Source organism: Hyperolius riggenbachi, chromosome 5, assembly GCF_040937935.1.
Source record: "Hyperolius riggenbachi isolate aHypRig1 chromosome 5, aHypRig1.pri, whole genome shotgun sequence".
Classification (NCBI taxonomy): Eukaryota; Metazoa; Chordata; class Amphibia; order Anura; family Hyperoliidae; genus Hyperolius; species Hyperolius riggenbachi.
The window spans coordinates 369,048,398-369,074,640 of NC_090650.1; the positions used below are offsets into that span (position 1 = coordinate 369,048,398).

General features: G+C 40.6%; 1 protein-coding gene across 1 annotated transcript in view; it reads left to right on the plus strand.

The window, feature by feature from the left end:
- Positions 1 to 23,994, plus strand: part of STMN2 (stathmin 2) — a 79,667-nt gene extending 55,673 nt beyond the window's left edge. Inside the window, exons 2-5 of the mRNA XM_068237525.1 lie at positions 12,497 to 12,592; positions 16,896 to 17,068; positions 17,690 to 17,881; positions 22,526 to 23,994. Of these exons, the coding sequence (XP_068093626.1) occupies positions 12,497 to 12,592; positions 16,896 to 17,068; positions 17,690 to 17,881; positions 22,526 to 22,585 (521 nt within the window). The 3' untranslated portion in view covers positions 22,586 to 23,994. The remainder of the gene's footprint in view (positions 1 to 12,496; positions 12,593 to 16,895; positions 17,069 to 17,689; positions 17,882 to 22,525) is intronic.
- Positions 23,995 to 26,243: the final 2,249 nt, after the last annotated feature.

Below are 26,243 nucleotides of genomic sequence, written 5' to 3' on the forward strand. Positions count from 1 at the left end.
CCTGGCTATTGGTATTTTACAAACAGCTTTCACTCGATCGGCTTCTGTTAATATAGAAACACTTATACTAAATAATAATAATCCTTATGTGTGTGTAATAGTAGTAGATGGTTTACCTGGTGGTGAGGGCACAGGGAGGGCTGCCCACTCTGCCCCCTGTGGTGTAGTATGGGGTAGTGGTCCTGGGCGGTGGTAGTACTTGGAATGAAGCTGGTATGATGTAGCCCTGTAGATCCCCATTTAGACATCTCATAACCTAGCAGCAAGGTGGGATTTTGTATTATTATTATTATTATTATTTTATTGGCTTTCCTTGACTTTCAAGTTGCCCTCTTCTTTTTATCCCTTTCCTCCTCTGTAGTGAGGAACATGCATGCTTGGCCTACAGTTACTAGAGGCTTTGGAATCAACCAGTACAATAGGCTTTACTTTGGTCTATTGAACAATTACAGCATAAACAGGAGGACCAGTGAGCAGCATCTGTTGAAATACCACCATATATAGAGGCTCACTACAGTTTAGCCAGAATTGCAGCAAATTTTGGCTGGAAAAAATGTGGCTGTGGAGTAAGTTAGCGATACCATGAGGTTGGTTTTCTGTAACTAGCAGTTTCATAAGAACTTTGTAGTTTGGTTGATATGTGGCTGATTGTAGCATATCTTTTGGAGATTCTATTAGGTGATATCTCTTATCTGGAACTACAAGCAATATATCCATTAAAGGGAATATTGCTTTACCTCCTTATGCCAGTGTGAAGAAGTCCAGGATCCATTGGTGCGGGCTAGATGCCACTCTCCAAGGCAGATGCAAATGAAAAAGTCTGCTCGACATACGGCTTCTTAAAGAGGGATTGTCACCATTTAAATAAATTTTCAACAGCAACTGGTCTGAGTGTATTAAGTGATAAAGATGCTAATCCTACATTCAAAAATTTCAAAATGTTTTCTGCTGTTATGGTTTGGAGTTATCATAGGAGCACTGGCCCTTTAATAGCCATTGCCATTCAGTTGCATGCTGGGGGTTCTTTTTATCTATAATATATTCCTCCTTTTCCATTTATTTCCCTGCCTAGCTGAAACATGATCCTCTGCTCACTTGTGTTTACAAGCAAGGCTGAGGTGACTCAGCAATTGGAGGAGAAAATTAAAAAAAAGTTAAGGGAAGAAATGACATCAGAATTTAGCCTCAAACTGTGGGCAAAAGACATGGTTCCCACCAGGAACAGAATTCTCTTAATTTACTATATAAAATGCACTGAAATCGAAACGTGGACAGTACAATACATGTGCTATGTAAGTAGACCAAGTATTTATCTACTTATACATGTGTTTTTTCCCCCCGGCATAGTATGGCTAATCCTTCTGCGTTAAAAACTGAACACTCTGTTAGCAGCACCATAGACTTCTAGTTTGAATTATTTATATTTTGAATTGACTTTTTTTTGCAACTACAAGCCATGTCTCACTTAAAGTGCACCTGAGGTGACATTTGACATGATGAGATAAACGTGTATTTACAATTCCAAACATATTAATAACTAAGCTGTGTTCATTTTTTCTATTCCTGCTTGAAAGAGTTAATCTTCAATCATGCAAGTGACAGTTTCTCTCATGTGGAACCCTTGTCAGATTATAGGGTAACCCTCACTGATAAGGAATTACAGACATAACACTTTTTTCTGCAGAGAGGATGTCTGAGAACAGGGGATAGCTAAAAAGGGCACTAGTTCAAATACAGTATTTTAACTCTGAAACACATAATAGAATGCAATTGAGCAGAGACCATAAACATTAAATCTACTTTTAAAATGTTTAAACATAAAATAAAACTATGAAATATTTAAAAAAGTAATTTTTAGGAGTAGGAGGATAGATTAAATTGTTTATCGCATCAGGTTCACTTTGAACTGACTGGGTGATTACAAAACAAAATGATCATATAAATGAACTAAGTGATCTTTTTTCTTTACCATGGCCACAGTATGCAGAGCTTGGAACTCAGTAGGAGTAGGGAGGGGTAGGGATCTCACTGCCAGAGGTTCCTGGATCTATGACAATGATCAGTGGTTCAGTCTAAATATCATACAAAAAGAAAATATCAGTTTTGAGACGTTGTAACCATTTGTGTTTCAATTTATAACATTGAGAATGTAATTCATTTTATCTGCCTCAGTAAAATGACAGATGAGAGTATCTTGACAGATGCTACAAATATGTTTTGATATTAAAAATGTAAAACTCAATATTATTCATGGAAGAATATTCTCTTCAAAATCGTCTAATAATCCAAATATAAGTCTGGAATTGGCAGGGAGAGGAATGAGAAATGACTGCGTGTGAATAGCGGCCTGTATTAATGAGCTGGGTGTTATGGTGTGAGCTGCTAGCGGCAGACAGATGGAGTGCGCCATGGTGGAGTATTTGGCATAGCATTTCACATAGATTTCTTTATCACGTTCGGTCCAAAAGCAACCTTCTCCTGGGCACCATCTGTATGCCTAGCTCTTATTTGTTATATCCCGACAGGTTGTTTCATCGCTAATTAATCTACTCCTGTCAGTCTTATACCATCAGCTAGAATAACATTTTATAAGGGATGGCTTGTATTTTTTTTTTATGTTACAGTATTCATACATTGACTTCTGTACTCAAACAGATTGATTTTTTTCTAATCAGAAAAATGTGAAATATACACAATTAATTCGCATTTACCATTTGCAGGTAGCAGGTGGAGATCCAGATAGTCTAGAAATTATGCAGATAGTCTATCAACTCTGCTTCAACTGCTAAGTGGCTCACACAAGTCTGACATATCTCTCCTGCTGCCCAGTAAATCAAACAAGAATGTAAAACGCAATCTACACGATACGATTCTTTGTGCGATTCGATTACAATTCTATTTACGATCCGATTAAAGCCGACATCTCCAATCGGTATTCGATTCAATTTGATTTGCCATTGCAAAACAATGGCAAATCGAATTGAATTGAATCGAATCTGATCGGACATGTCGGATATAATCGGATCGTAAATAGAATTGTAATCGAATCGCACAAAGAATCGTATTGTGTACATGGGGCTTTAGATTTAGTCAATTCACAGAGATACAGAAAGCACACCTCTAGGATTGCAAGTATTACTGGGCTGTGTTATTGGAATGTCAGGGAGGCTCTGCAATGTGAGTAATATGTCTTCTCCCTGTATTAAAGTGTTTGGACAGTGTTCCAAAGTTTTTACTCTTCCAATTCTCTCTTCTTGCTGAAAGCAGCAGGGTCATCCATAGTATGCCAGGACAAAAACACATTTATAAATAACTACTTATAGATAACTACTATAACTATATACTGTATACAGTGTGTATGCGTGTGTGTGTGCGTGTGTCATTTTTGATTACTACTGACCTTTCTACATCTACTTATTAAAGGAAAATTCTGTGATATTTAATGGATTGGATGTTGAATAAGTAGAGGATTTGTAATAACATTTTAGACTACACTATTAAAATCCACTAAAATGACTAAGATGTCTTTCTAGTCAGCCCCCCTCATTTGTTCCTGGAAATTAGATGACTTAATTCAGGGTCACTAGAGACATCTCCAGAGACAATTAAATGGTAAGGTTATAAGTTTTGCCCCCGTACGCACACCCTTCCATATGGGTCCCTCTCCCCCATGCCTTAGATTGTAAGCCTATCTGGCAGGGCCCTCCACCCCATGTGCTCTTCACCATCACTACTTGGACTCAGAGATCTCTGAAGATTGTGTCTGCGCAGTGGCATGGGTCTGTTTGGGCCATCTACAGGCCAAATGTATGAACACCACAGTTAGCGCTTTATAGAGTTATTATTAGTATTATTATTGATTTATAAAGCACCAACATATTCTGTGGTGCTGTACAAAGTAAGAAACGACCATGGGGTACATAATAATACAGACAATGATTTACAAATTAAATAATTGGTGAAAAAATACAAAATTGATACAAAATACACAATAGGTAATGACAGTGATAAAAGTAACACGATGAATAAAATGTATAACGAATTCTAAGACACACAAGGGTGAGCGAGCCCTGCCCTTGCAAGCTTATAATCTAAAGGAATAGGGGTGAAATAAGAGGTGGGATAGCATACAATAAACATATAAAGGCGTGTTTTAGGATATCTAGTAGGAGTGCAATTTGGTCTTAGGACAAAGGGGGAGTGGCCTAAGGTAGGGGATATGCTTTTCAGAACAAATGAGTTTTTAGAGAGGGTTTAAAGAGAACCCGAGGTGGGAATCCTTGACTTAAATCTATACACAGAGGCTGGGTCTGGCTATAGTGCCCAGCCTCTGTTGCTAGTTGAATATTCCCTAAATCCCCCATGCGCTCTGCACGAGCCCATAAATTACAGCTGCGCTGGCGACACCGAGCCTGTCGCAGCGGGCTCTGTTTACCATTCTAGTGCCACTCACGCCGCTACCCCGCCTCCTGCAGAGCGCCTATCCCCGCCCACGTCCCTTCCCTCGCCGCTGATTAGAGAGAAGGGACTCGGGCAGGGAACAGCGCTCTGCAGGAGGTGGGGGGAGCAGTGTGAGTGACACTAGAAAGGTAAACAGAGCCAGACAGCGCGGCTGTAATGTATGGGCTCGTGCAGAGCGCAGGGGGGATTTAGGGAATATTCAACTAGCAACAGAGGCTGGGCACTATAGCCAGACCCAGCCTCTGTGTATAGATTTAACTCTAAGATTCCCACCTCGGGTTCTCTTTAAAGGTAACAAAGGTTGGAGAGTGACAGATGTGTTGTGGGAGGGAATTCCAGAGGAGTTGGTGAATCGCGTGCAAAATCTTGCAGATGTGAATGCGAGGAAGTAATTCTAAAGGAGGACAACAGAAGGTCATGTGCAGATCTGAGATTGCGATTGTGTTTGTATCTGGAAATTAGTGAGGATATGTACCGGGGAGAGGGATTGTGGAGAGCTTTGTAGGTTAGGGTTACGAATTTGAACTGGATCCTCTTGTTAATTGGCAGCCAGTGAAGAGCTTGACAGAGAGGGTCAGCAGAGGAAGATCGAGAAGAAAGATGAATGAGATGAGCAACTGAGTTCAGTACAGATTGGAGCAGTGCCAATCTGTTAGTTGGTAGTCCACAAAGTAGTATGTTACAATAGTCCAGATGAGATATTACAAGAGCAGGTATTAACATTTTAGTTAGGCCTCTCGCCTGGAGATCAGTGAATGGGAAAAACCGTTCCCGTTTGTTGATCTCAGCCCCCCAGCAATGATCGGCTGCTTCTATGAGAAGCAGTGCGATCATTATGAAAAAAAAAAAGTTTCCCAGCCTCATTGAACGTCCTGTAAGCATGCTTCCGACGCTTACAGGTCGCATGAACAAAAAATTACTGTGGCCAAATAGTAAAACTACATCCAAAACATTTTTTATATACAAATACACACTTTTACACTGTAAATTAACTCATTATCTCCCACACTCCACAATTTATTTATTTTTTTGTAATAAAAAGAAAAAAAAATTACAATTAAAAAAAACACATAAATGGTTACCTTAGGGACTGAAATCTTTAAATATTTATGTCAGCAGTGTACAACACTTTTACTTTATAAACTATGGGCTTGTAATTAGGGATGGACGCAAAACTGAAAAAAATGCACCTTTATTTCCAAATAAAATATTGGCGCCAAACATTGTGATAGGGACATAATTTAAACGGTGCAATAACCGGGACAAATGGGCAAATAAATTTCATAGATTTTAATTACAGTACCATGCATTATTTAAAAACTATAATGGACGAAAACTGAAAAATAATGTTTTTTTTCCGCCAATTTTTCCTATTTTCCCATTAAAACAAATTTAGAATAAAATAATTCTTGGCATAATGTCCCACCTGAAGAAAGCCTAATTGGTGGCGAAAAAAACAAGATATAGTTCATTTCATTGCGATAAGTAATAATAAAGTTATAGACGAATGAATGGAAGGAGCGCTGAAAGGTGAAAATTGCTCTGGTGCTCAAGGGGTAAAACCCCTCAGTTGTGAAGTGGTTAAGATGCGAGAGGACATGAAGGAGGATATAGCAGACAAGCAGTCAAGAACATGTGTGAGAAGCGTGTTAAGGTCTGGGGCCGAGAGGTACAGTTGTGTATTGTCTGCTTGCTTTTTACGACCTAGAACAAGAGACAACAACATTAGTAATTCAAAGTGCATATTAATCTGGGAAAAATGTACATTTTATAGATATTTTTTGTGATAGTAGTCCTTTAAAGCACACCTGAAGTCGGAAAAAAATTATGATATAATGAATTGTAGATGTAGTACGGACGACAAATAGAACATTAGTAGCAAAGAAAAGTCTCATATTTTTTATTTCCAGTTATATAGCTTTTTTATAACATTGCATCATTTGGTCGTATTTGCAGTTTAGAAACCACACTCTGTATTTTAAGCCATAAAACAAGGCAGACATAATGACCCTTTGAACTTTCCTGCAGTAAAACCTTATCCCAAGATGCCTCTCACTGTTTCTTAACTGTGTAAGTGCTTCAGAAAACAGGACTGTATTCAAGCCATTGAGTCAAATAGCTCAGAGAAGATCTTTTGCATAGATAACAACTAAAGTTTTTAAACTCTTCCTGTACTGAAAAACAATATGAGACTCTTTCCTTTGTTGCTAATGTTCTATTTATTAGCTGTATTACACATACAATTCATTATCTAATATGTTTATTTTTGCTTCAGATTTGATTTAGTGTATAGTAAAGTTCTAAAATGAGTGTTTGTAGATGACATTTGTATAGTTCTTGAGAGTAAACTCAAAACAAACCTGCATTCGTTTTGCATATTTTGAGTATCAGATAAACATCTTAGATCTTATCTAATTTACTAGGAGGCCAATTATGAAATGAAGAAAGTACCATAGATACAGCTGGATACACAGCCCTCGTGATATAACACTAGCTCTGCTCTGCTTGGCAAATCACATAGAGCTTTAGGAATGTATCAGTAGAACTTAACCTTGAAATGTGGCATTCTATATACTTCCATAAAGTCTTTGATCATTAAAGTGAATGCAACATGTGAAGCAAGATTACAGTGTTGTAGGGCAGGCTATGGCAGTTCAGAAATTGCTTTTAACTTTTTTCATGCTGCCCCTGCAGAGAAACCAGCACTTCAAACAAGCTGCTTTGAAATATTTAATTTAAGGTGAACTTGACCTTAATTTAGCAAAGAATATGGCGGTGAAAGATACTGGGGCAGATTTATCAAAGCAATTATGAGGGTTTTTCCTACCTATTTATTCACAATTGGAAGAAAGTAGTAACCTGCATGTTTTCTGAGAGTAAATTCTTTACTCTCACAGCAGAATGCAGACTGGAAGCGGGAGGTTTGTGGTGAGTGCTAGTTCTCTCTTTCACGTGACAGTTCAGGAGCAGAGCGCTATGCAGATGCTGCACTTAGCTGTAGCTGAGCAACACATCTGTTTCTCTGGGGAAGAGGAACGAAGTGTGGCGCTCGAAGGAGTGGCTTCTGCCGCAAGGGTTGAGGAGGGGAACTATGGACTCAGCCTCCAATTATTGCCTAAAGCTTGGCATTAATTGACCTCAACAGACTTCAGGGGATAGTTCTAAAAACACTTGATTCAGTACAGTCTAGTGCAGGGGTGTCAAACTCAAGTCAAGGACCAGCCTCAATGTCTAGTGGCCACCTCCCTCCCATAAAATTCTCTGGTGTCTTCCTTTCCCTATACGGTTCCCTGGTGTCTAGTGGCCCTCCACCTTCCCCTATACAGTTCCCTGGTGTCTAATGCCTCTTCCCTTGCGTATATAGTTCCCTGGTGTTTAGTGGTCCTTTACACTTTTCCATACGTATTTCCCTGGTGTCTAGTGTCCACCTCCCTCCCCTATACAGTTTCTTGATGTCTAGTGAACCTTTCCCTCCCCTATACAGTTCCCTGGTGTCTAGTGGTTCCTCTCCCACCCGTAAATAGTTCCCTGATGTCTTGTGACCTCCCTCACCTATACAGTTCCCTGGTGTCTAGTGCTATCCCCCTCCCTCCCCAAATGGCTTTCCTTGTGATCTAGGGCTTCACCCCCAGTATAGGTTGCCTGGTGGTCTAGAGTATGCCAAACATAATGCAAAGTGAGGATACCACTTGCGGGCTAAATTTGATGGCTCTGCGGGTCAGATTTGGCCCCTGGGCCAGAGTTTGACATGTATGGTCTAGTGTGTGCACTATTCTTAAAGTGAGATTAAACTCAAAATAAAAATCCTATTAAAATTAAAAGAGTGCTCTTAAATATATGTTAAACAGAATTTTGCTTTCTTAACACAGAAGGTATTTCCAGTAATTAAAAAAAAATAACAAACTGCCCCAGAATGCACTGTGCTTCGGCTTCAGATATTAGGCATTTTGAAAATGAAATAGGTAGAAGCTAGGCTAAAATCATGCTGTATTTAGACTGCTTTAACCACTTTACCCCCCGCGGTACGGATTTCTCCGTCCCTTTTTCCACCCTTATAAAACCAAGGGACGGAGAAATCCGTACCTCCCGCGCTACCGCCGCTGTCCGCGCTCCCACCGCTCGTGCGCGCACTTCCGCCGATCGTGCACGCTGCCGCCCGCTCGCCCAGAGATCAATGAACGGGAAAATCCATTCCCGTTCGTTGATCTAAGACCCCGCAATGATCTGCTGCTTCTATGAGAAACAGCGCGATCATTGTGATTTTCCCAGACTCATAGTGCTTCCTGTAAGCGTCCTTCCGGACGCTTACAAGTTGCATGAACAAAGACTCACTGTGGCCATCTTGTGGCCAAATAGTAAAACTACACCCTAAAGCATTTTACATATACAAATACATTAGTTTTACACAATAAATTAACTCATTACCTCCCACACTCCCCAATTATTATTTTTTTTGTAATTAAAAAAAAAAAATTCAATTAAAAAAAAAACATAAATGGTTACCTTAGGGACTGAACTTTTTAAATATTTATGTCAAGAGGGTATAACACTGTTACTTTATAAACTATGGGCTTGTAATTAGGGATGGGTGCAAAACTGAAAAAAATGCACCATTATTTCCAAATAAAATATTGGCGCCAAACATTGTGATAGGGACATAATTTAAATGGTTTTATAACCGGGACAAATGGGCAAATACATTTCATGGGTTTTATTTACAGTAGCATGCATTATTTAAAAACTATAATGGCCGAAAACTGAAAAATAATCATTTTTTCACACATTTTTTCCTATTTTCCCATAAAAACACATTTAGAATAAAATAATTCTTGGCATAATGTCCCACCTAAAGAAAGCCTAATTGGTGGCAAAAAAAAACAAGATATAGTTCATTTCATTGCGATAAGTAATAATAAAGTTATAGACGAATGAATGAAAGGAGCACTGAAAGGTGAAAATTGCTCTGGTGTTCAAGGGGTAAAACCCCTCAGTGGTGAAGTGGTTAAAGAGACACTAAGGCGGAAAAAAATGATGATATAATTAATTGGTTGTGTAATACGGATGATTACTAAAACATTAGTAGCAAATAAAATATTCTCATATTTTTATTTTTAGTTATGTCATTTTTTTTTTTATAACATTGCATCATTCTCTAATATTTGCAGTTTACACGCTACTCGGCATTCTAAATGATTTTACAGAGCAGGCTAGTGAACTTTGAACTGTCCTCTGCACAGAAAAAACAATAGAGTGACTGTCACTTGAGATAATAAGCTTCAGAAGACAGAGCTCTCTGCGACTTTGAAAGTTGTGGAGCTAAGTGGCTCTTTTGCATAGATAGCTGGAGTTTCTTAACTCTTCCTGTACTGGAAATAATATTAGACTTATGTCTCTGCTCCTAATGTTTTATTTCTTAGCTGTACTACACATACAAATCATTATATCATATATTTTTTTTCGCTTCAGTGTCTCTTTAACAGTTAGAAGTGTATTACAAAAGGGGAGAGCTGAATTATGAGCTTTAAGTTATCTGCTAACCTTCTCCAGTTAATTTTCTGGGGGGAGGGGTTTGGCCCATTTTGTGTTGGTCACCTCCAAAGGACAGAAAAGAGAAGGCACAGAGTTGCAAATTCTGACTGTACTATATTACTCAGTTGTCTAAATATCAGGACCAGCAGAACTGAATTACAAATATCGCTCTCTAAAAAAAACTGTTATATACACAAATGCTTGAGATTTTTCTCCTTTTTGCAATCCAATCTCACTCCCCACATACTCGACCAATGGAGCCCTCAGATTATTTTTCTCTGTCTATCTGTCTATCTAGATGTCACCCCCATCCTCCAAGTCCCTCTCCCCTTCATGTGGCTGAACAAGAGATTAGCCAAGTGGTTCCTGCAGTCATGCCCATTCCATCGGAAACATCAGAAGGGTGGCACGGTTGGCAAAATGTAGACAATAAGTGTCACTATCTGCACTGCTGGGTTTCAGAATGCAGCAGTATCATCCACAGACATATGTGCTGCGAGTTCTCAACCTCCCAACCCAAAACTCCACATACAAGCACCTGCCTGATCAATCTTCTGTTGCCGAAAGCAAGTTCTGCTGCTCTCCCCTTCTTCACATAAATTGCAGAGTGACTCAGCTGCCGGAACTTGGTTAGTTAGTCACCTTCTCTGGCAGCTGTTCCCCATGGCTCTCAGACCTGTAGTTGGCTTCTAACATGAGATGTTGTTTGTGAAATGATTGCAGGCTCTGTACTTGATATGAAGGGCAGGTTCTAGCTCATTTCACACTTGAAATGCTTCATCACATACGATTCGCATACAATACTTTCCTATGGGGGTAAAAAATGCATGCATTTCGTATGCATTTTTCACAAAATAAAAATAATGCTGTGTTTTTCTCTACTGGAAAAAAGGAGATTATTAAAATGCTCAAACTCCTAAAAAAATGCATAAAAGATGCAAACGCATACAAAAACTCAGAAACCAAATGGCAAAACTCAGAGAAAAATGCAGAAACGCACACGGCAAGTGAGTTACCAAACTACAAGGCTTCCCACGATTTCCATTATCTTACAGATGTCCTTGCTTTTTGAGATTCAGAAAGGATTGGAAACAGTATGCAGCAAATAGTGTTCTACAGCCCCTAGATTAGGGTTCCAATGAAGTATCCCTTGGTAGTCTCAGTGATAACTCTAACATTAGAGGGCATTCATGTAAAAAAGGTGGCTGGAAAAAGGGGCCCAGAAGATTGCTGACTGCAGAATATCGGTAAAATGACCGATATTCTACCACTTAATTCCAACAGTAAAATATTGGTAATCTCTGCTGATATTTTACTGTCTTAACCTGATCCCACTCTCACACAGAACTATTCCTTTACCGATGCCTCACCCTAAGACCTCCCTCTGCCGATGCCTAACCCTAAGACCTCCCTCTGCTGATGCCTAAGTCTTAGACCTCTCTCTGCTGATGCCTAACCCTAAGACCTCCCTCTGCCGATGCCTAACCCTAAGACCTCCCTCTGCTGATGCCTAAGTCTTAGACCTCTCTCTGCTGATGCCTAACCCTAAGACCTCCCTCTGCCGATGCCTAACCCTAAGACCTCCCTCTGCTGATGCCTAAGTCTTAGACCTCCCTCTGCCGATGCCTAACCCTACGACCTCCTGAGCACCCACTATGTAATCCTGCAATTTGCACATTGACATGCCTTCAGTGCCCGCGATTTTATTGGGTGCCTCTTTGCACCCAAATATCCCTTCTTTGCCGCAAATTGTGGCTTTTATAATGGGTACCTATGCTGGTGCTCATTTTTTTCCGCAAGGGCTCCTGCGCCCTTTTTCCCTGTTTCGCATTAGAGCTGTACCTCTGTCGTTGGCAGGTGTGTTTACAGGCCTGCATCACTATGCAGACTTCAGGGATTCTACTAGCGGTGTTTTGGCTGCTTCAAACGGGAAAGTTTCAACTAGATATGTACGCTTTATTTATTCTTACAATCATTTCACTTCTACCCAATTGGCTTCATCAACCTAATGAAGCTGCTTGGTTAGTGGTGAAATGTTTTCAAGAATACACTTCATAAAGCATTTAGTCGAATCTGGTGTATTCTGCTTTAAAAATACCATTATCTTCAAACAAGAATCTTCACAGATTGTTCTTTAATTAGTTTTTGCGTGAAAAGGGAAGCACAGAAGGCAATGTGTATTTGTGACCAGGCCAGAAGTATTTATGTGCAAGTGACATGCGGCAGCCAGAAATGTAGCTCTAATCTTCCCAGCGATAACAGAGAAAGATGGAATTGAGGTTCTCGGCAGTAATCAATACTAGCTTGTTGAAAGTGCGGGGAGTGAAGAATTGTTATTGACTTTCTAACACCGAGCTGACCATAGCTGCAAAAACTAGGTCTGTCTGAGCTTATAAGTGAGTAAGATACTTGCTCTGAGCACTGTAATAGTTGGTTTTCTTGTGGCATAAGGTTGAAATACTCAATTTTTCCCCCAGAAATGTAATTATCTTTTTTTTCATTTCAGCCTACAAAGAAAAAATGAAGGAGCTGTCTATGCTCTCCTTGATCTGCTCTTGTTTCAATCCCGATCCTCAGACCATCTCTGTGTACTCATACGATGGTAAGTACCTGGCAGTGTGGGGGTGCTCCTTGTTCCCTCATTTTCTAAACAAGACACTAAACTACATGTGACCTTTTCAAGCAAATCATGTTGGACTCATCAAAGAGCATATATAAAAATCTGAATCTTCTCTCTGAAACTATTTTTTGCAACAAAGTGGTACCTGCTTTGAATAGCTGCTTGTCCAGTTATTTCATTTTATAGTATCTTTACACTTCTTCAGATCTCCAAGAATACTTCATATTTAATCTTACCACCTTTGGCAGGTAACATCAAAGCACCAGAGGCACCATGGAAGTTTGGGAGCCCTATAGGTGTCCATGTTAATAGTGGCTATAAATGGAACATTTCCGTATATAGTCACTGTTAACATGAGTGTCCAAACTTCCTCGGCAGCAGATATTTATCATATATAGCTGTGTGAATATCGGGAGGTTTGGAGTGGGTTGGTGTGGTTAGGTTTAGGCATGGGAGGAGAGTCATTAGGGTTAGGCATGGCAGAGGAGACGTTAGGTTTAGCCATGGGAGGGGAGTCGTTAGGTTTAGGCATGGGAGGGGAGTCGTTAGGGTTAGGCATGGGAGAGGAGACGTTAGGTTTAGGCATGGGAGGGGAGTCGTTAGGGATAGGCATGGGAGAGGAGACGTTAGGGTTAGGCATGGGAGAGGAGACGTTAGGTTTAGGCATGGGAGGGGAGTTGTTAGGTTTAGGCATGGGAGGGGAGTCGTTAGGGTTAGGCATGGGAGAGGAGACGTTAGGTTTAGGCATGGGAGGGGAGTCGTTAGGTTTAGGCATGGGAGGGGAGTCGTTAGGGTTAGGCATGGGAGAGGAGACGTTAGGTTTAGGCATGGGAGGGGAGTCGTTAGGGTTAGGCATGGGAGGGGAGTCGTTAGGGTTAGGCATGGGAGGGGAGTCGTTAGGGTTAGGCATTGGAGGGTGGGGTCTTTTAGGGTTAGGCATTGGTGAAGGAGTCGGTTAGAGTTAAGCATCGCTGGGGGGATTATGTTACAGTTAGGAATTAGTGGGGGAATGGTTAGGATTATGCATCGGGCTCATGGGAGAATAGGGCTAGGTTTAGCAATAGTAAAATATCAGTAACATTTACCCGTTTACTACTAGCAGATATGTTCATCGCCCAAATTTCTTCAGTGCCCATTTTGAATGTATGCCCACCAAAATGCCTGGAGCAGGACTTAAAGAAAAGTCACCAGCACTAGGCTTGTAGTGTAAGAACTATGTTCTCACATTTTCATAGAGCTGTATGTGCAGTTTGAACTAGCCCTTTTACTGCAAGCAAAGCAAGAAGAAAGCTATAAAACCCATACTGTAAATTTGTGGGCTGAAACCATCTATTATGGTTTATCAGGTGAAAATTTTGTGTGAGTACAGGTGTCTTCTGATGTTGATGACCCTTCAACAATCTGCCACAGTGGATAATGTGCATCCATCTGCAGTTATACCTTCTGCTCATGCTCTCTCCTCCCCTCTCCATAGAGCAAAAGAGATTTATAGACTACAGCCAAGTAGAATATCTGTACAAGAGTCATCCCTAAACAGTCACCAAAAATTAATAGAAATAATCATTTCAGGGGACAGTAATCTAGCAGCTCCATGAATCTGTCCTCCCTAAAATCAGCAGATATAAAAAAAAATCCATCTTGTTTGGTTAGTGCTACATATGCGCCTGTTTGTGCTGAAAAAATATGATTTGTGCTGCTTTCATTTTGAAGATAATAGCAACTATTGTATGTAGTCGCATATAAGCCACATTTTTCAGCACATTTTGTCCTCTAGACAGCAACATAATTTAAGTTTTAGGATAATTGGGAGAAATAGCAAAATAAAATGTGCGGTTTTTATCTATAGTAGCACTTTTTTATTTAGAAATTGGAATTGGTAAAAACTGAGAAATAATGTATTTTTTTCTATTTTTCTCCCTTTTTCCCATTGAAATGCATAAAAACATAATTGTTCTTAGGTAAAAATACTGTCTTAAAAAAATTTGGCTTCTCTTGAAAAAAAATGAGATAACAACACATCTGCCACAGTGCTCTGGGGCAGACAGCTGCGTGATATCGAGCCTAGGCTAACCACCAATGAGAGATTGGGGTTACAGTACATACCAATATATAGTTATTGGAAGAGTTTCTGATGCTGAAACCAGAATAATTAACCCATTCGCGTTCCGTCGTTTTCACTTGAGAAATGTTCACCTCCCATTCATTAGCCTATAACTTTATCACTACTTATCACAATGAACTGATCTAAATCTTGTTTTTTCCGCCACCAATTAGGCTTTCTTTGGGGGGTACATTTTGCTAAGAGCCACTTTACTGTAAATGCATTTTAACAGGAAGAATAAGAAAAAAACGGAAAAAAATTGATTATTTCTCAGTTTTCAGCCATTATAGTTTTAAAATAATACATGCCTCCATAATTAAAACTCACATATTGTATTTGCCCATATGTCCCGGTTATTACACCGTTAAAATTATGTCCCTATCACAATGTATGGCGACAATATTTTATTTGGAAATAAAGGTGCATTTTTTCCGTTTTGCATCTATCACTATTTACAAGTTTAAAATAATAAAAATATAGAAATATTTCATCTTTACATTGATATTTAAAAAGTTTAGACCCTTAGGTAAATATTTACATGTTTTTTTTTATTTACATGTTTTTTGTTTTTTTTTATATTAAACATTTTATTTGGGTAGTTTTGGGAGGGTGGGAGGTAAACAATATGTTTATAATGTAAATGTGTGTTGATTTTCATTTTTTTTAACTTTTAGTTGTAGTATTACTTTTTGGCCACAAGATGGCGGCCATGAGTTTGTTTACATGACGTCACTCTAAGCGTAACACACGCTTAGAGCGACGCATGGGGTACGTTATAGCCAGAAAAAGCGAAGCTTCCGAGAGAAGCTGTCGCTTTTTCAGCGGGGGAGAGGAATCAGTGATCGGGCTCCATAGCCCGATTCACTGATTGCCTGGCTAACGAAGCGCGGGCCGGGAGCGCGCGTGCACGCGCGCGATCGGCCGCGGGAGCGCGGTAGCGCGCATGGTTCCTGGACGTAGTTTCTACGTCCAGGAACCAAAATAGGTTAAAGGAGCTCTATTGTAATAAATGTTAACCTGGTGCTGCAAACTGGACATGTATACCTGTCCTAGCAATGTGTTCCCAAAGCCAATCAAAGTGCCTGTGGGTGAATGATCATGGCTTTTAAAAAAAAGTATAGTAAAACAATTCACAAACACTTCCTGTGAACACAGGATAAAGTGTGTAGGGACATCTAGCGCGCAAATAGTAAAATGACACTAAAAATGTATTGAAAAATAACTATCCTTTAGTCATTAACCTCTTCTGCCCCGTCCCCCATAGTAACCAAAATAAAACACTTGTGAAAAAAAAAGAGCTAAAGTGACAGCATTAAAAAAATGTGTTGATGGCCAAATCTGACGGACTACTTAATCATGAGGGGAGGAGGGATTCCCTCACAATACATATGTTAACCCTGTGTGTGAAAAAGCTCTCACTGGCAGCTGTCTGTGTCTCTGACTGAGCTGTCTGCTGAGAGCAGAGGAAATGTAACTTGTTTTTAATAGTGTGTGAAACCTGACACCTGAGGCTTTTCTTATACTGTAACTCTGCAGTCTGACATGCAAAAAAGAGCGTGATATTGAAGCAGAGATTCACCCTTAAATGAAACATTCCAACATAACTAAAATCTATAAACCATGAATTAAAGATTTTGCTTCTGATATTTAACATGAAAAGTAGGAAAATGTTTACACAGCTACTTAGACATTATTTGTACATTGTCATTTTAGAACACTTGGTGTGATGTGTTCCTCTAAGGGGCCAGAGACTGCTGGTACTTAAGTGATTAATTAGGTGCGTAATGTACAGTGGTTATCGTGCAGCCCAACAGCTGCCAGAAAGGTAGTGTCAGTGGTTTCTGCTTGAAGGAAGGGCCATTTCCTCTGACAAGCAGACCTCCACCAGGCCACATGTAATGTTCATGTCTGAGCAGAGATTAGGAGCTTCTCCCTTACAAGTCTTGTACAACTGCTGAGGTGAGCCACCGCCCATGAGTTTCTGTATACATTGGTTCCTAGAAGTCCTGTTGCCATGAATTCGTGCAAATGCCAAAAACAAACACAATTTTTCCAGTCAGAATATTTTTATCTGCAGAATTGTATCCATTAGCATAGAAATATGTTATTGTTATTCATTCTCATATACATCAAACATAATCTGTGATCCTTGCTGAAATCCTGTTTTGAATTGCTGCATTGTAGATATGGAGGTGAAACAGATTAACAAGCGTGCATCTGGTCAAGCCTTCGAGCTGATCCTGAAACCGCCATCCCCCGTCTCCGAGGCTCCGCGCACCTTGGCCTCTCCAAAGAAGAAGGATGTTTCCTTAGAAGACATCCAGGCAAAGCTGGAAGCTGCAGAGGACAGGAGAAGGGTAACTTGTGGCTCATCTGTGTAGAGTAATGCAGTGTAATTCTGTAACACAAAACATCACTAATGACAGTGGTCAATTCATTCTTAGGAGTTCCTTTAAAGGGACCTTGAGCAGAACACAAAAATGTCATAATGAACTTACCTGCCTCCAGCCCCCTGTAGTCCGTGTGGTCCCTCGGCGTTCTCTGGGCTCCCTCCGTTCTTCCGCTGGTGGCTCCGTTTCCCGTGCAACTAACAGAGCCGCCAGCAGAACAATGGATGGAGCCCAGAGGATGCCAAGGGACTTCATGGGCTATGGGGGGTTGAAGGAAGCCCCAGGTAAGTTCATTATGGCATTTTTTGTTTTGCTCAGGGTCCCTTTAAGAGCTGCTACACTTGGGCCAGTTCAGGTGTTTTTAAAGCGACACTTACACTTATTGTGGGCGTGAAGATCATGATGGCCACACTTGTTTAATGACCCTTGTAAGATGGGCTCCAGGGCGGTGAAGGACACCAAGAGGAGGCAAGGGAAGGGATGTGAACATTGGTGGGGCCCCATGAATTGTAGTGACACCACTGGTAGTTATAATGACTGAATGCTGTGACTCAGTACTTAATGTTCTCATCTTACTTTTCCTCACAGTCTCAGGAAGCCCTGATCCTGAAGCAGCTGGCAGAGAAACGAGAGCATGAAAGGGAAGTTCTGCAGAAGGCACTGGAGGAAAACAATAACTTTAGCAAAATGGCGGAGGAAAAACTCATACTGAAAATGGAACAAATTAAAGAAAACCGCGAGGCCTATCTAGCTTCCCTCATGGAACGTCTTCAAGAGAAGGTAAGAATAAGCCACCGACAGGGATTGGCTGATGCAGGATAACTGTGCTTTCCGATTGCTTGAGACTCAACATTAAAAATTGGCCTACCTAATGCAGTGCTGTACCCCTCACTGTATACATACCATAAACTAATTTCAGCTGCTTTTTGTTATCAGTTCAAGCACAAGTAAGCCCCTTAGGACTACAATATTAACCAGGAAAGACCCCAGTAGAATATGAGAGTAGGAGCAGTGTGACACAGCAGTTCCAGAGATTGATGGCCCCTGTCCTGTACTGTAGAGCAGTATACTGCACTGTAACTCTTCAGCCCTCTTTTCAGGACCCCAGTAGAGTGGGAGCACTGTTTAGAGGACCTCAGGAGGACCCCAGGCACTGTGCAGTAACTCTGTGACCAAGCTAGCTGTGATTCAAAAGCCAGGGTCTAAAGTAGTTGAGGGCAGCCGCGGATGACTCACATTCACCACGGTAGTGTGAAGAATGGCCACAAATTTGAATAAAAAAACTCTATGGAGGCTTTTTTGCCCAATGCTGGGGGAGGAGAGCCTTGGGGTGCCTTGAAACACATCCTTGGAGCCCAGAAATCACTGCGCAAATTGTCCAGAAGCAGCATCAGTAGTTTGTGAACCTAGATGGAGATTTGGGGCAATAAGGTGAGACTGACCGTTTGTTGAGTTCCTGATAATCAGGACTCTACTGGAAATAGGTCTCCTTCAGTTATAACCATTTGTGATGGGTCACATGGCAAAACATTACAGAGCCACTTGCGTGAAACCTCAGCCTCTGAAGGAACCTTACATGAGGTATTTGTGATTCCAAACAGTACAAATACTACCGCACACCTGATTTAGTAATGGTTTAGAAGAATGGAAAACATCTAGCAAATCTGGTCTGTCTTTTTCTAAAAAGCCTCTGCTATAAGATGTCAAACATTTAGTACTTTTCCTTGGATCATATTAAACTACAGCAAGGATTTCTAAAAGGTTAGTGTAATGATCCGCTCAGCTGTCTGCACAGACAGACAGCTGTTTGACCATTCCTTAAGTCTGAGGGCTGCAGGTCTCTGGAAAAGAGACCTGTCTTTGCTTTGCAAGTTTCAGACCTGCTCTGCTGCTGAGGAATTTGCATACATTTGTTATGCAAATTGCCTAGCTGCCTCCTTTGAAGGCTGGCAGTATAAATACCATGTTCTCCCAGAATCCTGTGCTGGTCATCTTTCATGGTTTGTTACTGAGAAACTCTCCTAGAGTATCAGCCCTGTTTGGTTGTCAAAGTTTACCTTAGAGTAATACCTTGGGACTGCACTAGGCAGCTCTTCTAGTACAGTCAGGTTAAAGTTTATCTGTTTTGCCTGTGTTGTCTCTGCTGCGATTGTCCTGTCGCCAGCGGTGGTCGACAGGAAATTGTTCTGTCTGTCTGGGAGTGTAGGCCAGAGCTGCGGTTGCTACTGGCTGCTCCATCTGTCTGGATCGCACTAGCCCTAGTGGTAGTGGCAGTCCCTCCTTCTGTAGTCTGCCTTTGGGGTGCTAACCAGAGCAGCGGTTGCTACTGGTAGCCCCTTCTGTTTATCTGTCTGGATCGCACTAGCCCTAGTGGTAGTGGCAGTGCCTCCTTCTGTACTTCTGCCTTAGGGGTGCTAGCCAGAGCAGCGGTTGCTACTGGCAGCCATCACCTGTCTGTCTGTCTGTCTTGTCTGATACGAACGCTTGCTGTAGGCTCGGTGAGGTAACCGTGTAGCAAGCGTTCGCGTTCTCTATTCCGTGTTTGTCTGTCATTGGTTAGTTAGGGTGGCACGCTTATCACTGGGCGCCTAACGCGTGGTGATCGTGCAGAAACGCGTTCGATGTTGCGAATGAGTGCGGTGTTCGCGTTTAGTTAGCGTTTGTTATTTTCTTTATTTGTTCTGATTCTTGTTTGCTGTGCCTTTGCTTCTCTCCTGCTCTGTCCTTCTCTGTCTGGTGTCTGTTGGCAATCGCCATTCTTGCGATTGCATTCGCGCTTTCTTTCCGTTGATGTGTGTTCACCGTCGCTGGGGGGCGACTAGATTGGTGAACACACATTCTGTATGTCCCTGTGCTATTTCTCTTTGAGGGCTATTCAGCCCTGCTTGATCCTGCCCGTACAATTCCCATCTGGCATCTGTGGCAGTGCAGAGGCAGGGCTCGTCTGCACTCCACAGCTCCATCTGCCAGTGGGAATTGCCCTCTACCGGTGCATTGCACCTAACCTGGGTTCTCCCAATTACACGTTTGTGGAGGATTTCCACCGCGTCAGCGCACGCCTGGTGCGCTGACCACGGAAACGATTCCGCAACCGTTACAGTGAATATTTGTTTATGCCATTATAATGATATGCATACAGCCATAGCAAGAATGTCTCTGTAAGTCCAAAATGCTGGCTGACCTTCAAGGGACAGAGGAAGGGAAAGTTAATGCAGACACTTATGGCACCTGTGGAACGAGTCCTGACACCCCTTAGATACACCTCTGCCTATGACTGCAATAACAAAACTGCTAATTTATTAACTTGTGCGCATCCTCACTATGGTTTGGTATGACCTGTCTGAGAGTCGCAGGCTTAGCAGATTTTGTCACATTTCACATTCCGGTCTATGTTTGTTGGATATGCTCACCATTGTTCTGAACCTTCAAGCCTGGTACACACCTTTAATCATGCTTGGCCAATCACTAACCAATTTCAGTCTTCTTTCACGGATAGGGGCGGGGAGAGGTAGCGATCAATGGGGATTGACGCAGGTAGAGGCAGAGCTACAGCTCAAAGCTCTGCCTCTAACAGGAAGCGATCCCCGGATTTTACCCCGGGGATTTGGGGGGGGGGGTTAAATACAGCGTTCTGCCACAGGAATACAGCGTTTCACTTATGCTCATATTGCTAAAGATAAATGAACAGTAAAAAGAAGAATTTTGGATGGCTTCAGACTCTCTTTAACACTCCGTATACACATCCAACTTTAATCTGCAGATGACTTGCCAATTTTACCACTGCCATGTAGTATGAAGGCCAACCGATTTTGAACATATGAACAGACTGTGTAGGTGTTCTCTCATACTACATGGAAGTGGTAAAATTGGTCAGTCATCTGCAGATAAAAATTGGATGTGTGTACAGACCTTTAGTAAAGCAACTATTAAGTGTGGTTTGAATTTACAGTAGTCACATAGTAGTGCCCATACTGTGGATGAATTCACTTTCACAAAACATATAAAGAAGTGATTTTTCACTGGTTAATATTTAGCAGTTCAGACTCCTATCTACTTCAGGGCACACATATCAGTTAAATGGAAAACATTTACAGGAACATTACAGGAAATATTATTCTGTGATGTTCGTGTTAATGGAAAGGTCAGCACAACTGGCACAGTTCAACTGTTCTGCAAACTGCAACCAAGCAAAAAGTATTACAAATGAAAAATGTAAAAATTGGTATCCAATAGGGATGGTCAATGAGATGCAAACAAATATTTTTTTATCCAGTTCATTGCAAATTCTCTACAGTGAGGAAAAAATAGCTCTCTTCTATTTACAATCACCAAAGCTTGCACACATAAGCTCTCTTTTATGTTTGCTTTATTTTTATTTCCCATGCAATTAGTGATCAAAGAGCATTTTGTGAGCTCACTGCAGACTAGCATTCAGGACAAAGTAAAAATAAGTCTATCAACCCATCCAGGTTACAGTGGGGAAAGTTTGACTATAGTTCCACTTTAACCAGTTCCCCTCCCATCTAGTCCTTGAAAATGCCACTTAAGCTCCCAGGGACGTAGATACTCGTCTCTGTACTTACGAGCAGCGTGTGCCCCCCCGGCATCACATACCAGTGCACAAATTGATAATAAGAAACGTGTTCCCAAAACCAATAAAAGTGTCTAATGAATGAATGATAACTGTTCCAGCCAGGGCAAAAAAACCCCCATAAAAAATAGTACAAAATAAATGTCCTATACCTATAATGTGCGCATCAAGCCCTTCTGCCCCCTTCTCCATATAACGCACTTGTGAAAAAACAGAGCCAAGTGATGGAATTTAAAAGACAATACATAAGTTGTTACTTTAGTGGTTTAGCTTTTTAAATATGTATGCCATGAGGGTATTTTTTTCAAATTAGGGCTTGAAATGAGAAAACAAAAAACACAAAATGGAAAAAAAAAACTTTTTTTTCCAAATAAAGTATTGTCACCATACATACCAAGACATAATTTCAATGATGTAATAACCAGGACAAATAAAATGTGTGATTTTTAGCTACAGTCGCACATTTTATTTAAAACCTGTAATAGCTGAAAACTAAGAAATACCGGTAATACATATTTAAAACATTTTTCTTCTTATTCTCTTTAAAATGCATGCAAAATAAAATAAAAAGTACCACTAAAAGAAAGTCTAATTTGCAGGGAGAAACAATGTGTAGATAATTTAGGTGTGAAAAGTAGTGATAAAGTTATTGTTGAATGAATAGAAAAAGCACTGAAGTTTAAAAATTGCTCTGAATTTTACGGGAAAAAAAACCCTTGTGGTGAAGTGGCTAATCCCATTTGTACTATATGGATATTTTGAAAAAATGAATACATTTTTAGTTTTTTACTTGTTCTTTTTCGAGTTTCTCACGATCTGTTGTTGCTTTTCAGGAGAGGCATGCTGAAGAGGTCCGTAGGAACAAGGAACTCCAGGAGGAGCTGTCTGGATGAACATTGATGACCATTAGTCCCTTATTTGCCTATATTTACGGATCATGCGATAACAATATGGAAAATGTGCAACATCACAAAAAAAGAAGAAAAAACAGGAACTCATTATGAACTAAAAAAAAAAAACTAAAAAAAAAGGTGTGGTCTCTGCAGAATGATTTGCTTCATGTTATAAAAAAATTAAAAAAAATGGGTCTTATTTTGTAAATACTTACATTTTTGTTAAAAAATTACAAGTATTGCATTATGCAAGTTATTTCATAATCTTACATGTCCTGTAACAGGCTTTAGGTGTTGTCTGTTCTTTCCTTTCTGAATCCAATTTGCGGGAATACCGCGCCCGATCTCATATTCTCATCCCTCGCTGTCTTACTTTGGAACATAATTCTCCGTACAGGTCATGACAAGGTTGCTGGTGGTAGGAAGGTCGGCTATCACTGAGCCATAGCACATATTTTGTACGCTTTCCACTTTGTTAATTCAGTCTTTCTATCCCGAGTACAATGATGTTATTACATGTTGGTGTCCGGAAAGATTCTTAATGTAAAAAAAAAAACCTCTACTACAAACTCTTTTCCTTGTGTGTACAACGTTCCAGTGGTTTCCAGTGTAGGCTAAACTGCTCTTCCCCTAAGTTTGTTAGTTGTAGCACCTGGACAGTAGGTGTGACCTGACGTTTCATGTACAAAGTGAAAGAAGGACTGAACTTTTTGCCCAAGCCATCAATCGGATTTTCCTTTTCTCTTGAAAGAAAATCTGGCCTGAGCAAAGTAAACTTCCTTTGGACACTTTCAGTGATGAGGTCTGCTAGTGTTCTTTGGTCACAGAGTCAAATACATCCAAGAGACACATAAGGTCTGCTTTATAACACAATACTCATCACTAACACTAGTAGAGCTAGTATGTAATAAGAAGCAACAGTGTAGCACAGGGCCCTTTAATATGCAAAAATGGCTCTTGTTCTCCTATCGATATCTCCCTGCTCTCTGCTATAACGAAGTCATCAACATCTGTTGCCATTACAGGTTTGCTTTGAACAGCATAGCATATACTCTGTGGAACATCTCTCTCTATATGGAGTCTGTAAGATCCTTGACCAGCCAGGAGATACTTGCCTTTTGCTAAGCAGTATGAGGGTTACCTTAATAGGCAAAAAATAAAATTAAAAACATATTGCTGAATAAGTACCGGTAACCAGTAATTTTACAGGGATCATTAGACAGGGTGCACGTGCCAAGTGTGGAATTGCCTAACAGCCGCCGAGTGTCAAACATAGTTGCAATTTTGAAATTGTTCCTTACCCCATGGAAATTGCTGCCTGCATATTCTACTCTTCATTAGTGCTATTTCCTGTATGTAATTGTGAGCAAGCTGTGGTTAATAAAGAATTGGGGTTCTGAGAACTTAAATGTGTGTCAGTTGTCTGTTAAGTTATGTCTATTGCTTTAATTATTTTTAAACTTTGGAGGCAGAATGGAGCAGCACACCTGTGCTATTTGCATTTTTAGGTAGCATAAGCAAATACAGGTAGTCCCCGACTTACAAATGACCTGTCAAAACAAAAATGTAAAAAATGTATTCTGTGGGAACAACTCAAAACCACTTTTTCAAAAACACCTTGTAGTTTTTGAGAAAATAGTTAAAAAAAACGGAAAGCACAGGGGGACAGAGGTGACACAGTGAGGGAGGGGGGCAGAGGTGGCACAGAGGGGGTCACTGAAGGAACAGAGGGGGCATACAGGAGGTACAGGGGAGGGGACAGAGATGGCACAGTGTTTTGGCAAGTTCAGGTTAAGAACAAACCTAAAAGATACCCGAGGTGACATGTGACATGATGAGATAGACATGGGTATGTACAGTGCCTAGCACACACATAACTATGCTGTGTTCCTTTTTTTTCTTTCTCTGCCTGAAAGAGTTAAATATCAGGTATGTAAGTGGCTAACTCAATCCTGGCTCAGACAGGAAGTGACTACAGTGTGACCCTCACTGATAAGGAATTCAAGCTATATGTATATAGTAGTAAAAATGTTTATGTACGGTGTTAGCCAAACAATATATGTAGGTAGAAAAAAACAAAGTCTTGTAAAAGTAATACCTTTTAATGGCTAACTGATAAAGTTAAATAATGCAAGCTTTCTGGGATCTAGTCCCCTTCTTCAGGCATATTTCTAGATGTTAGCTGTAGTAAAACACTGGTTGCTGTTTAGCAGTTAGATGTCAGGTGATCAGCAGGCTGGAGCCAGTGAGCTTATGCAAGCAAACATGAAATCTAGCAGGTTTCTGAAGATAGTGAAGCCAAGTCAATCATGTTACATAAGGAGTCATGAATCCCATTCACACAATTTAAACCTTCTGTTAATGTCTTGAACATTTTCATAAATTTGTACTCAGAAATCTTTCTTGCTTGTTCATTTTTGAAGTTACCCTTAAGAATAAGTACTTTTAGATCTTGCATGCTGTGTCCTGGTTCACAGAAGTGTTGGCCCACTGGTGTGTCCATTTTCCCTCATTAATTTTAAAGCGGTGATGGTTCATTCTTGTGCGCAGTTTTTGTCCTGTTTCTCCTATAAAGATTCCTCTTGAGGGGCATTTCATGCAGCGTATCATGTATACAACATTGGATGATTCCCAAGAAAATTGGTCTGATATTTGATGATATTTCTGTGAGTTTGGTATTTGTATTTGGCTTGTGCACAAGATATAAGGGCAGGTCTCACACCTTGCGTTATTACAGGGTAATGTGCCTGGAGTTTCTGGTGTAGATAATGCACTTCTGATAATCATTTGTCTCAAATTGGGAGGTTGTCTGAAAGCAAGCATTGGTAAATCAGGAAAAACTTTTTTCAGGCGTTTGTCTTTATGAAGTATCGGTTGCAGGGCTTTCGATATCTTCCTCAGTGTCTTTAATCTTGGGTTGTAGGTGACCACTATTGGGACTCTGTTGTTTTCAGTCTTTGGGGTGTACTTCAATAGTTCCTCTCTAGATTTTAAAGTTGCTCTGTGTATTTGATCATCAACGATTCATGGATGATATCCCTGATCTATGAATATATTACATAGCGACATAAGTTGTCTGTCTCTGTCCTCTGAAATAGAACATATTCGGTTATACCTCAGAGCCTGGCTGTAAACAATAGATTTTTTGGTGTGTTCCAGGTGGAAACTATTCCACTTGAGGTAAATATGCCGGTCAGTTGGTTTACGGTAGATGGATGTTTCTAAAAATCTATCTTGCTGTTACAGCCACTGGAGGAGGCGCTGATCTGTGTGCCGCTAGTCTGGTCTTGAGTAGACCTGACTAGCGGCACACAGATCAGCACTCCCTCCCTATCTTAGTCTGTAAAAATATAACGTGAAAGGTGGGAAACACTCGTATGGGGGCCCCATAATCTCCTATTGCCCAGGGGCCCCATGAGTTGTCAGTCCGCCCCTGCTTAAAACAGAAAGTATTTGCGCTAATTCAGGTTGGAGTGAGCTCCACTCCACACTAACGAGTTCTGGTTCACCATGAGCTTGTTGGTCCATCTGTACAAAGTAAGAAACAAACATGGGTAATGCAGTCAATGGTACATAATACAGAGTTGGTAGATAACATGAATGTCACAGTAAGGAACACAATGGCCCTTAATTCATTTTTCCCCCTAAGTTGTCCCCT